A 14,169-nucleotide genomic window follows, 5' to 3' on the forward strand; every position below is an offset into this window, starting at 1 on the left:
GGGGCAGGGAAGAGCTGGGACGTGCCCTTGGCCTGTAGTGAAGGTCCAGGGACCATCCTTCAGTGATAGCTGAGAGACTGCATCAGGCAGAACTCTGCCTTGTTACTGTGCTTTACAGTGAAGACAATAAACCAACCGTTCATGTTGTTATACCTCCTGCCTGGTGTATGCACCATACACTGTAGTAATGGCCAAATCTCCCACCGGGTGGGGGAAACACTATTACAAGTAAATAGGATTAGTGTCTTTTGCCTCTTATGTAATAAGGAGTTGTTATGGAGTGCTCTGCTCTGATTCTGATTTTGCCTCTTATGTAATTAGGAGTTGTAATGGAGTGCTCTGCTCTGATCCACTAACTTTCTGAAATTAGAGGCATGTAACGTCATCTTACCACATAAAACAGTTGCATGGCATAAGCCTATTTATTTGTAGTGGTATGCAATAACGCTTTGGCCCCACAAGATAATGTCCATAAAAAAATGGGCCAGCAACACAATCTGAATTCAGTTTTATAATGCAGTGTGGTTTGGTTGGCCCGTTTTATCAGAGGAAGCGGTCAAACAACATGTTAAATAGTGCAAAATACAAAGGTAACACTAAAAATTATATTACGTATGGCTGTTTTATAGTGCTGCAATGGGAGGAAATCCCTTGTGTATCCTTGTGGTCTCTGACTACTTTTTTCAGCAGGGAAAAAGCAAGGGCTGAAAAAAGCACTGCAACCAAAATAAATACAACCCAACCATAAAGAGTATGTAAAGGCGGTGCTCCCTGGAATAATTCAACACGAACAACACAAGAAAAAGGAAGTCCTCAAAGATAGAACTCGCAGAAATTCCATAACGGGGCACTCGGGTTTAGTGAAAAATGTTACAAAATGTATTAAAAGTACAAGTACACTAGCCAGTATCCAGAAAACACACCTCAGAGTGCTTATAATGAACCGTCAGCGAGTGCGGTGTACAAGGAGAGAGTTCTGCTTAGCCTGGGGTATGGCATGCGTTATATTCATTGGTTAGAGCACCATTAAGTGTAGTAAGTGTCTAGGAACGAGTTACACCATAGACACTGAGAGTAGCGCTATCGTGGGTTTAGAGGGCTCACTAAAGATTGCGGCGAGAGATACATGTGCTCTGCGGGGCCTAGAGGAGGTTAAAATGGCGACAGCTGCGTCATTCACTGCAACGCGGGTTGCAGCCGATCCAAAATGGCGACTCCCGCCAAGCCTAGATCGCGCACGTGCTGCGTGCAAGCAGGCTGTAAGAGAAATGTGGCGAGAGATGTGCAGGGGTTTGGCGCCAAACCCAGATCCCCAGCCAAAAGAAGGGAGCAGCGCGAAAGCCGAAGCCACACCCACCTGTGCAGTGACAGGCCGACGGACGAATCCACGTCACACAAACAGAGAGAGAGTGCCCCTCCTCTTGTTTCCACCAGAGGGAGGGGGCACACCAAGAACCAATCCCCACAGTCCTCCCCAGCGGAAGGAGGGACAGGAAGTGAGGCTGAGGAACTTCACTTCTGCTTGACTGGAGAAGGAGCTAAGTGTGAGACCAGTAAGCTGAGCGAATCAACCCCTGCGCAAAAGATGGCTGACTTAAGCGTGACCACTTATCAGCTTCCAGGAGGCTTCCTGGTTGTGGAGGTTGATGGCCGAGAATATCTGCGGTGCCTGTGCGTCCAATGCAGGTCACCCGGACCGGCCCCAAGTACAACGGCACGGTGCCAACAGTGTGGCACGTTCTACCTCTGGCCTATTGAGCCATGCCCTACAATAAAGACCCCGCGAGATGTCTCTCCAGCGACGCTGATCGAGATAGAGGAGGCGGAGGCTAAGGCTGCCTTGGTCCCATATGTCACCCCTGCGGTAGGGACCCAGCCCCAGCCACCAAGAGATGTCCCGACGGAGGAGAGCGCAACCGCAGTGGAGGTACCGGAGCGGGCCCGTTTTGTACCCATAACCACTGGCGGTGCTGCAAGGACTCGATGTGATTCCTCAGCGGAGGAGCCGTTGCAGTCCTCGTCGGATGAGAGAGACAGCCTGTCATCGGTGGCGGACCACCCCAGCTGTTAAGAAGAAGTCCCACTTACCCCTGAGATGGAGCAGACGAGTCCGGAGACCTCCCGACGGCGAGCGCTGGTGCGGCCTGAACCGCGTAGAAGTCCCACGACCGTGGCGACTCCCAGTGCGGCGGAGATGGGATCCGAGGCGGCTCCGGAGGAACTGCAGAGCATCGCAAGACAGCGGAGCGGTAAGAGGACACCACCACCCCCTTATCCCCGCCAGGTGAAGGAGGAACCTGTGGAAAGAGAAGGGCTTGAGGCCTACCTGCCCGTCTGCGACCCTGATGGTCCATCAGCGCCCCTTCCGGTCCTCGACGCACTTCCGGTGCGAGACCAAGGAGCGGATGGAGATTCCACGACGACCAACGATGACGTCACTTCCGAGTCAGACTGGAGCAGAGGCCCGGAAGCTTTGATTGCTTCCATAAGGAGAGCTGGGCTGGAAGCCGTGTTCAAAGAGTTTAAAGCCCAAGTAGCCAAGCGAGGAGCCCGAAGTGCAACCGAAAGAGCCAGTAAGAAAATACCTACAGCTCGTGGCATCGCCCGACTCAGGGACACTGTAATGGACTTTGGCGATCCCATGGTCACCGCCCCTAGCGCCATTGCCCCGGCCACTGCCCCTGCCCCGTCACATGTCATGCCACCGGGTCCTAGTGGGAGTAAGCTGGATAAGACGCCCAAGTTTTCAACTGATTGCGGGATTGGGTGACAAGTGATGAGGGTTCTAATGGGGAGATACCATTGTCAAGTGTTGTACATGTACCTAACCCCACTGTGTTTAATCCTGTTCCTAGAGGTAGGGCCCGAGGGTCCCAGTCAACTGCAAAAGCGGGTCCCGTAAGTCCCAAACCACCTAAGATGAACCCCACGATCTATAAGAATGTCATTAGAGGGAGGCGTAAAGGCTCGCACTCTACAGAGGCAGCGACATCCGGTGTACAGTATCTTCCAGAGCAGAGCCTGAGGAAGGTATGAGTGTGTCATCCTCATATGAGCACCGAGATAAATGGTGGGCACCGTTATTCACAGGGTATCATGAGGGAATGGACCGCACCAGATTTGTGTTAATAAAGAAGGATATTGTAGATCACTTGTGGGACATAGGCACCTATTCTCCACAGGAGGTTGCCGACGAGTTAGATAACAGGTGGAGAGAAATTATGCAAAAGGTGCTTACCCCCAAAGGCTCATCTATTCTGTACGATGATGTTGCGCCTGAGGAGCCAAAGTTCTGGGTACTGCCAGGAAAGGCTGGGAATCAGAACCTTATTAAATTAAGTAGGGCAGACAGAGCCATAGCGGCGAGATACCGGCAATCTCGTGGATATGAGTTTCCATACGTGCCAGAGCCGATAATGCAGGAGATCGAGAACCAGAGAGACACATGGCTCAGAGATGCAGTCCTTGAACACTTGAGGATTACGTTTGGTAACACTACCTACATAAGGGAGGATAAAATATGTTCTGTGATAAAGGCTTGGAGTACAGGCAGGAATATATTTATGCATAACATCCTGTACAGACCGGAGAATGGGCCTGTACAACCTTTCTTTGTTAAAATTGTGGATCACAACGGGCGGGAAGTGAAGAAGCCTGATCCCCGTCATTACTATTGAGTTAGGGTTCTCCATGTTGGGAGTTTCCCATTGTGTTATGTTGCCATCATGGGTGTTACAGTCTAATGTACACAATATTGATTAACTATGTTTTGTATGTTCACAGATTGTTCACCTGCAGGATGGTCCAGCAAATTAGGTCCAAGTGGGGACCATTGGATTCCACCTGAAGGAGAGTGTAGCCCTGGTAAGAAATGGGGCTATAGTTCTATCCTCCTCCTGGTATAATCCCTGGTAAGGGCAGGTTGCCAGGAGTTATCATGGGTTTCCCCCACTTCAAGCACTGCCCTGAGTGGTGGAGGTAGGTCACCTGACCCTGTGTCAAAGCAAGAGACACAGGGGCGGCGCCTGCTGAGATCATAAAAGAGCAGTGCATTTCCTATTTAGTCTGTGTCTGTGGCTGTTCTGTCAGTCTGACAGTAGTGATAGTGAGTTAGGAGGAGAGGAGTGATCAGCTCATGAGTAGAGCTGATCTAGCTACAGTTAGTGAGGTGGAACCAAATACATCTCACCCTGCGTAGGGGGTGGGGGAAGAGCTAGCCCCACTCTGGGTGCCTTTGGTCCAGAGTGGTGGCAGGGAACATCACAAGGGAGAACAGTTAGTGGACCGTGTATCATCTGTACCTGTCAGCTGCTGCTGTTGCCCAAGAGAATAAAGAGACTGCTGCTTTTAAAGATAATCCTTGTGTGAGACTGGAATCTCTCATCCCTGTGGGGAATCTCTGTGGTAAGGATTCCACCCCACATTCCTGGGGCTTACTATAGATGGAGGCGCTGCACCATTGAACCAGAACAAAAGCATCCACCCCAGTAACCTTGGAAAAAAATTAGGGAATGACCCCCAAATATACCTGAGGCTACAACCAGGGCTGTAAATGTATCAGTCCATAGTAACAGGAAAAAGACACCACTTCTTCATCATAAAATGCTGCTATAAAAGCTTAGAGACTTCATCCGTTTAGACTAATACAGGGTGGGGGGGCTGGAAAGCGCCGGTAGAAGTACAGAAGAACACGTCCAAAGAAATGCCCAAAAGTAAGTCAATGTAATCCGGTAACCATTAGCCTCACTTGCACCCTGTGTTCTGCGGTATGTATTATCAGCGGTCAGTACTCACGGTGAACTCACGTGATCTGCCTGCAGTGCTGGCAGCGGTTGCCAGCTGCTCGTGGTGTCGACGTGCTCCAGCCGGATATGACGACAAGGTAGGGAAAAAACAAGTGACGCGGCGGTCACAGCTCCTCCAAATCAGCCAGACGCATTGGAAAAATAAAAAACTTTATTAAATCGACATGGTGAACATCAGCAAAAGAACACTCTGACGCGTTTCGTCCAGGGATGGACTGTATCAAAGAGTGAATTCCCTTATCATGAGTCCATCCTTATATAGGTGGTGATATAGCCTAATTGGCTAGGAACTCTCAGGGATGAACCTCCCCTTTCCACAGGTACGAGGAATACCCAAAGGTTTCTTCTCCTGTGGTAACTTTTCCATGTGTAAATATGCAAAACTACCAAAGTCATACAGTTTAATAAGAATAAAAATAAATATTACATGTAAAGCTTTTTGCATTGCAATTCAAGCTTTGTAATATATCTCTTGTATTGTGGATGTGATAAAAGATATGTCGGACGAACTATAAGACCGTTAAAAATGCGAATCGCAGAACATGTTCGTCTGATTAAAAAGAAGGATTTAACGCATCCTGTGGCCAGACATTTTTCTATGTGCTCTATGGGTGGAATTGAGAATTTCTTTCAGCCATAGAGCATATTCCTTGCCACATTAGAGGTGGGGATAGAGAGAATGCATTGAATAAGCAAGAAATGTACTGGATTTATACCCTGAGCACCCTTCATCCATTGGGCATCAACCAGGAGTGGGAACTCAAACACTTCCTGGTTGGTTAACTTTGTGGGGGGTGTTCGGAGTGTATTCCACTATATTATATATTTATAATTATCATATTAATTGTTATATGCTTGCTTCATATGGTATATATTTGTTGTTTTGAATACTTAGCTATGAATGCATTTATTATTCTGTGGTTCATATAGCCATATTTTTCATTGCATTTTCTACTGTCCTTTCATCTACTTGAGTCAATGGTCATGTATCAACCACCTATATGATTTTTCTTATAAGTTTTTCTATGTGGTTTATAATCTTTAAAATGTATCCATCATCTTCATTATTTTTATATTATGCGATCAATCAGCAACGTTGTTTTTAATCCCTGTTTTTTTCCCTTTTTTTTTCTATATAATATTGTCTTTTTTTGCATTTATCATGTATTTGTGTATGTTTTTTCTGCATGAGATACCTCCTATATATATTTGGTGACGGAACGTAATTTAAGATCTAATTTATTAGTCTGCAGGTGAAAAGGGGAGGCTCATCCCTGCGAGTTCCTAGCCAATTAGGCTATATCACCACCTATATAAGGATGGACTCATGGTAAGGGAATTCACTCTTTGATAAAGTCCATCCCTGGACGAAACGCGTCAGAGTGTTCTTTTGCTGATGTTCACCCTGTCGATTTAATAAAGTTTTTTATTTTTCCAATGCGTCTGGCTGATTTGGAGGAGCTGTGACCGCCGCGTCACTTGTTTTTTTCCCCACCCCAGTAACCTGTTCCTGTTATCCCCCATGTCATCGCGAGAGACTCAGGCCCTCCTGTTGCCAGCAGGTATGCACCACATAGAGATACCTAGCCAGACCTCAGAACACCTTAGGGGACCCTATATATATATACACACACACACACATAATGTGTAATTGTATATATTTAATATTTGATTGCTTGGGTGTAATTGAATATTGTCTTTATATTGATCATTAGTTCTACAGGTAAACCCCGTTATAACGCGGTCCTCGGGGTCCACCCCGAGACCACCGCGTTAGTAACGGGGTCGCGGGGGAAAAAATGGCCGCCGCATCAGCGCATCTTCACCCCTTCACCCCGCGGGACAGGAGATGGGATGGAGGATGCCCCTCCGGTCCCGGCTTCCCCCTGTCACCGCGTGACAGCCCGCGGGACAGGAGATGGGAGGGGGGATGCCCCTCCGGTCCCGGCTTCCCCCTGTCACCGCGTGACAGCACGCGGGACAGGAGATGGGAGGGGGGATGCCCCTCCGGTCCCGGCTTCCCCCTGTCACCGCGTGACAGCCCGCGGGACAGGAGATGGGAGGGGGGATGTCCCTCCGGTCCCCGCTTCCCCCTGTCACCACGTGACAGGCCGCGGGACAGGAGATGGGAGGGGGATGCCCCTCCGGTCCCTGCTTCACCTTCTCCCCACCGTTGTCCCCGCTGCCTGCACAGGAGGAGGGGGGGAGCGGGTGTTGGTGCTGGTGTGTGTAAGTGTGTGAGAGTGTGTGTGAGTGTGTGTAAGTGTCTGTAAGTGTGTGTGAGTGTCTGTGAGTGTGTGAAAGTGTGTGTAAGTGTTTGAAAGTGTGTGAGAGTGTGAGTAAGTGTGTGTAAGTGTCTGTGAGTGTCTGTGAGTGTGTGAAAGTGTCTGTGAGTGTGTGAGAGTGTCAGTGAGTGTGTGAGAGTGTCTGTGAGTGTGTGAGAGTGTGTGCAGTGTGCAGTGTGAGCAATGAGCAGTGTGTCAGTGTGTGCAGTGTGAGCAATGAGCAGTGTGAGAAGTGTGTGCAGTGTGCAGTGTGAGCAATGAGCAGTGTGTGTCAGTGTGTGCAGTGTGCAGTGTGAGCAGTGTGTCAGTGTGTGCAGTGTGAGCAATGAGCAGTGTGTGTGTGCAGTGTGTGTCAGTGTGAGCAGTGTGTGTGCAGTGTGTGCAGTGTGAGCAATGAGCAGTGTGTGCAGTGTGAGCAATGAGCAGTGTGTGTCAGTGTGAGCAGTGTGTGCAGTGTGAGCAATGAGCAGTGTGTGTGCCAGTTTTAGCACTGTGTGTGCAGTGTGCGCAGTGTGAGCAATGAGCAGTGTGTCAGTGTGTGCAGTGTGAGCAATGAGCAGTGTGTGTCAGTGTGAGCAGTGTGTGCAGTGTGAGCAATGAGCAGTGTGTGTCAGTGTGAGCAGTGTGTGCAGTGTGAGCAATGAGCAGTGTGTGAGCAATGAGCAGTGTGTGTCAGTGTGAGCAGTGTGTGCAGTGTGAGCAATGAGCAGTGTGTGAGCAGTGTGTGCAGTGTGAGCAATGAGCAGTGTGTGTGCAGTGTGTGTCAGTGTGAGCAGTGTGTGTGCAGTGTGCAGTGTGTGCAGTGTGAGCAATGAGCAGTGTGTGCAGTGTGAGCAATGAGCAGTGTGTGCAGTGTGAGCAATGAGCAGTGTGTGTGCAGTGTGTGTCAGTGTGAGCAATGAGCAGTGTGTGTGCCAGTGTGAGCACTGTGTGTGCAGTGTGCAGTGTGTGCAGTGTGAGCAATGAGCAGTGTGTCAGTGTGTGCAATGTGAGCAATGAGCAGTGTGTGTGTGCAGTGTGAGCAGTGTGTGCAGTGTGAGCAATGAGCAGTGTGCGTGCAGTGTGTGTCAGTGTGAGCAGTGTGTGTGCAGTGTGCAGTGTGAGCAATGAGCAGTGTGTCAGTGTGTGCAGTGTGAGCAATGAGCAGTGTGTGTGCAGTGTGTGTCAGTGTGAGCAGTGTGTGCAGTGTGAGCAATGAGCAGTGTGTGTGTCAGTGTGAGCAATGAGCAGTGTGTGTGCAGTGTGTGTCAGTGTGAGCAGTGTGTGCAGTGTGAGCAATGAGCAGTGTGTGTGCAGTGTGTGTCAGTGTGAGCAGTGTGTGCAGTGTGAGCAATGAGCAGTGTGTGTGCAGTGTGTGTCAGTGTGAGCAGTGTGCGTCAGTGTGAGTGCAGTGTGCAGTGTGTGCAGTGTGAGCAATGAGCAGTGTGTCAGTGTGTGCAGTGTGAGCAATGAGCAGTGTGTGTCAGTGTGAGCAGTGTGTGTGCAGGGTGTGTCAGTGTGAGCAGTGTGTGTGCAGTGTGCGCAGTGTGAGCAATGAGCAGTGTGTCAGTGTGTGCAGTGTGAGCAATGAGCAGTGTGTGTGCAGTGTGTGTCAGTGTGAGCAGTGTGTGCAGTGTGAGCAATTAGCAGTGTGTGTGCAGTGTGTGTCAGTGTGAGCAGTGTGTGTGCAGTGTGCAGTGTGTGCAGTGTGAGCAATGAGCAGTGTGTCAGTGTGTGCAGTGTGAGCAATGAGCAGTGTGTGTGCAGTGAGCTGTGTGTGTGCAGTGTGTGCAGTGAGAGTGTGTGCAGTGTGTGCAGTGTGTGCAGTGTGTGTGCAGTGTGCGCAGTGTGAGCAATGAGCAGTGTGTCAGTGTGTGCAGTGTGAGCAATGAGCAGTGTGTGTGCAGTGTGTGTCAGTGTGAGCAGTGTGTGCAGTGTGAGCAATTAGCAGTGTGTGTGCAGTGTGTGTCAGTGTGAGCAGTGTGTGTGCAGTGTGCAGTGTGTGCAGTGTGAGCAATGAGCAGTGTGTCAGTGTGTGCAGTGTGAGCAATGAGCAGTGTGTGTGCAGTGAGCTGTGTGTGTGCAGTGTGTGCAGTGAGAGTGTGTGCAGTGTGTGCAGTGTGTGCAGTGTGTGCAGTGTGTGCAGTGTGCAAAAAAAAAATTTAAATTTAAAAAATGTATTTATTTATTTATTTTTTAAAACCGGAGCCACGGGAAAACCGCGTTATAACCGAATCGCGTTATAACGGGGTTTACCTGTATTATCCACCTCTGGCTAGAATGGCTCATCGCTGGTACTGTTGAGAGGGAGGGGGGAGGAGTGACGTAAGTTTGTTTTGGGGGGGTAAGGGAGTGGATTATGGTGGTAGGTGCCTCAGAAGAAAGGTTAGGCCACCCGGGGTAATTAAGTCGGACAGTTAACACCATACATGCCGTAGGAATTGTACCTCTATGCCATACAATGTTAAGGTAGCTAGGGTGTTAATGCATGGCCACTATGTCCTCCAATGGGTTAATATTTTTTTTTGTTTTAAAGGCAGATTGCAATGCAATATAGACATGTATTTTTGTTAGAATATGGTTAACGCAGACCAGAGTTACTGGCAGGTAGCGCCGAGATGTCTTATCCTGACGTTAGCTACAGTATTTACCGCAGCGTTAGCTATATAGTAATGAGGGCCCTAACCTATCCATTGTTTTTGCATATAATTGGCTTTGTGGATACCATTTAAAATAAGGGAAGCTATTTAGGTCCTGTAACATCGCGCTATTTGCCCTGATTTAATGGAGCTTTCTGGATCTGCCCCTAAGGGTGGATTGTATTGTTCATGGACAGCTTGTCAACTCCATGTTTTAATATTCCAGAGGATTTAAATCTCGGTTTTGTCTCAATAACTTCAGGTAATCAATTGGTAATGTGCTTGCTGAGTACTTTTTCCAGCATTGTCTGCAGCACATTTCTGGAATATTTGTGAAGGTACTATTTGTATACATGTATTGTGTAACAGGCCCCAGTAAAAGCTTATGGCAGTATTATTTAGGTCACGCTATTCTGCTCTGCAGCAAAACTAATCTGTTACCTGTATTTGCTTTGCAAAACCCCATTTACACAGAACTTTTTATCATCTTGCCTTACCCTTTTAAAACTTTAGTTTCAATGCATTTATCTCAGTAAGCTGTATTAGAAAGTGATTGGGCCCAGACTTTGATGCCTTGTAGTATTTGGCAGAAGATTTAGTAACACAAAAGTACAATTCTCTTTCGGCAAAAATGTTTAATGTTTGTCCCTCACTGGACTATGTGTGAGGGTAATGAGAGAGAGGTTTTAAAAACTGATTAATTATAGACAGAATTATAAAGAAAATATTTTTCTACATACAACCACTCAGGGTTAGAGTATTTTCCTTGCATTTCCAGAAAATCTGTCTTGAGTTTTTTGTATTTTTAGAAAATGTGAAACCTAACACATATTTATTGTTTAATCAGATGTGTTGGTTGTTGTGAGTTAGAAAACACAATGCCCAGATGTCTGTTACCCCCTGCTCATTAATGACCCAGTGAACAGACATGTCCTGGATGTAGGAAACCCCATTGCTGTCGTCATGCCCAGTATAATGTTCACAATCCTCAGCTAGCCTTCCAAATATAACAATATAATCTCTGTATTAAACTCCTGACAAACACTGCTAAGGAGTGAATTGCAAGGCACTTTTGCAATTATGCTCTTAAATAGTTGTATTTCCTGTTTTAAAAAATGGCACACATAGAAATTAAGAAATGAATTGATTTGTTATAATCACAGTATAGGAGATCTTCAAGTGTATTCCTTTTTTAAAAATCAAGCAATCACTCCAACAAAAAAGATGTTACGTGTTTTAAATGCTCAGTGGGGAAAAAAAGCCATAAAATGAGCTTTCTGCACTGTATAATTATATTAAGTATCTCCATTTACTTCCAGTCTCTATCTAGCTCTTTCTCTTTAGATAAACTAAAAGCTAATCTCCTGGCTAGGTGTGTCATGTAGGTTTTAGAAGTTCCTTTCCCTGCTGCCCACTACCTTAGTAACTACTGTAACAGGATAGTTCTTCCACACTGTAGTGGCTCTGCTTTTGGGGGTTTAATCATTAACTTTCATAGAGCTGATAAGAGCACTGTCTAATGGAAACTCCCATTTACTTTAATTGGAGTTTCTGTACGATAGTGACATGATTGGCACCATAGCAGTTTAATGAATTCCCCCTAGGTGTTTGATGGACACTTTCTAGGAAGAGAGTAGTGCATAGCAACGCTTTGTTGACCTTACTTTTGTAAGTACATTAAAAATCACATGGTTGGAACTGTATTATATAGTTATATTGTTACATAGTTACATAGTAGATGAGGTTGAAAAAAGACATGCGTCCATCAAGTTTAACCTATGCTAAATTTAGACAACAGATACTTTATCCTATATCTATACTGTACTTACTTATTGATCCTGAGGAAGGCAAACAAAAAACCCCTGTGACATATCATCCAATGATACTATATCTCATAAGGGGAACAATAAATGCCTTCTTGACTCCAAGAATTGGCAATCGGATTACTCCGTGGATCAATATCCTTCCCATGTTTACTTATTTGGTATATCCCTGTATACCTTTCCTTTCTAAAAAGATGTCCAAATCTATTGTATCTGCCATCACAGTCTACATGGGTAATGAATTCCACATTTTAACTGTCCTTACTGTAAAGAACCCTTCCCTTTGTTGCTGGAGAAATCTAATTTCCTCCAAATTTAAGGGATGACCCCGAGTCCTTTGTACTGTCCTTGGGATAAATAGTTATTTTGAAAGCTCCTTGTACTGTCCCCGAATATATTTGTATATAGTTATTATATCCCCTCTTTTCTAATGTAAATAAATCTAATTTAGCTAGCCTCTCATAAATTAGATTGTCTATCCCCTTTATTAATTTGGTGGCTCTTCTCTGCACTCTCTCTAGTTCCATAATGTCTTTTCTAAGGAGTGGTGCCCAAAATTGTACTCCATATTCAAGGTGTGGTCTTACTAATGCTTTGTAAAAGGGCATAATTAGGTTTACTTCCCTTCCATCCATTGCCCATTTAATGCAAGAAAATATCTTGTTTGCCTTTGCAGCTACTGCATGACTTTGGGTACTTATTGCTAAGCCTGCTGTCTACAAGCATTCCTAAATCCTTCTCCATCAAGGATTCCCCCAATTTATCCCCATTTAATTTGTAAATCGCCTTACATAACCTTACATTTATCTGTATTAAACCTCATCTGCATTTTTCCTGCCCAAGTTTCCTGTCTTTCCATGTCTTTCTGGAGAGAAATTACATCCTGCTCTGATTCTACTACCTTACACAATTTAGTATCATCAGCAAAGATGGAGATTTTGCTCTCGATGCCAACCTCAAGGTCATTAATAAACAAGTTAAAAAGCAGTGATCCCAGTACCGATCCCTGAGGTACTCCACTCACGACTTTAGCCCAACCTGAAAAAGTTCCATTTATGACAATCCACTGTTGTCTATCCTTCAACCAGTTTTCAATCCAGGTTCATATATTTTTACTGAGTCCAATTTGCTTTATTTTGTACACCAACCTCTTGTGTGGAACCATATCAAAAGCCTTTGCAAAATCTAAGTAGACCACATCAACTGCATTACCCTGGTCTAAATTCCTACTTACCTCCTCAAAGAAACAAATAAGATTAGTTTGGCATGATCTATCCTTCATAAATCCATGCAGACTATTACTAATAATTGTGTTTTCCATTAGGTATTCCTGAATATTATCCCATATTAAACCTTCAAGTAGTTTCCCCACTATTGAAGTCAGGCTTACAGGCCTGTAATTCCCCGGTTGTGATCTAGTTCCCTTTTTATATATAGGCACCACGTCTGCTTTACTCAAATCTTGTGCTACTGAGCCTGTGGAAATTGAGTCCTTGAATATTAAATGTAATGGTTTGGCTATTGCTGAACTTAATTCCTTGAGAACTCTTGGATGTATGCCATCGGGGCCAGGTGCCTTATTTACTTGTTTTCATTTGTGTAATATTGCTCAATATAGTTTTGTACAATGTGTCAACAAAATAACACCATAGCTTTAAAAAAGGTTTATGGTCAGTAAGGTACCACCACAACTGAAAACGGTGATTTTATTATTGTGGCTATGTACAAGGTAATCATCCAAATACAATTATCAATGACAGAATCAGCACTTCTTATTGACTATTTTTTAATTGTAGCAATGCTCAAACCTGTAGCATCTGCTGTCCATATTACAAATTCCAAGGGAAATAAAGTCAACATAAGTTCCCCTACATCAGGTGCAAGTGAGTGCCATGTCTAACTTTATTTACATTGGTTATGTACAGTATCTGATAGCACTTACAAATGAATTAAATGTAGGTTTGTGCTTATGTTTCACATAGGTTCAGAAGTATATAGAGGGCACAAGTCAGATTTCACACAGAAAACTATTTATTAGCTATAGAGGACCAACGTTTTGGCTGGCACAGCAGCCTTTGGCAAGGTAAATTTCATGCCAGCCGAAATGGTGGTACTCTGTTTCTTTGTGAAATCCGATTTGTGCCCTTCTTCTATATACTTCTGGATTACTTGGACAGCAGCAGGTTTGACCTGGGTTTTGGAGCACTGGTATTTGTACTCTCTCCTTTCTTTTTTTTCAGCGTGGTGTGCCTCATGTATTTTGTTTTTGTTTCCCATAGGTTCAGGACATTTGCTTCAGTCACGACTGCCGCTGGGTGGTGGTGAGTACTCTTCGTGGTACCTCCCATGTCTTCCCCATAAACCCATATGGTGGCCAGCCATGTGTTCGCACACACATGTCCCCACGTGTGGTGAACCGCATGAGCCGCTTTCAGAAAAGTGCAGGCCTGGAAGAGATTGAGCAGGAGCTAACTTCAAAGCAAGGAGGCCGCTGCAGCCCTATAGCAGGACTGTCCAGCAGTCCGTCTGGCTCTCCTCTTCATGGTGAGTAGCACTGCTGCCTCAGATTCCACATGGGTGGGCATTCATTATGGTCAAACCACTTCCTATATTATGTAGTTATTTAAGTTAATCCACT

General features: G+C 45.7%; 1 protein-coding gene across 3 annotated transcripts in view; it reads left to right on the forward strand.

Annotated features, from left to right (window-relative positions):
* Positions 1–14,169, forward strand: part of BCAS3 (BCAS3 microtubule associated cell migration factor) — a 1,601,451-nt gene that overhangs the window by 583,798 nt on the left and 1,003,484 nt on the right. For all 3 annotated transcript variants that reach the window (XM_075589630.1, XM_075589629.1, XM_075589631.1), the window contains one exon: positions 13,811–14,075. In XM_075589630.1, coding sequence (XP_075445745.1) covers positions 13,811–14,075 — 265 coding nt within the window. The remainder of the gene's footprint in view (positions 1–13,810; positions 14,076–14,169) is intronic.

This window comes from Ascaphus truei, chromosome 3, assembly GCF_040206685.1.
Source record: "Ascaphus truei isolate aAscTru1 chromosome 3, aAscTru1.hap1, whole genome shotgun sequence".
Classification (NCBI taxonomy): Eukaryota; Metazoa; Chordata; class Amphibia; order Anura; family Ascaphidae; genus Ascaphus; species Ascaphus truei.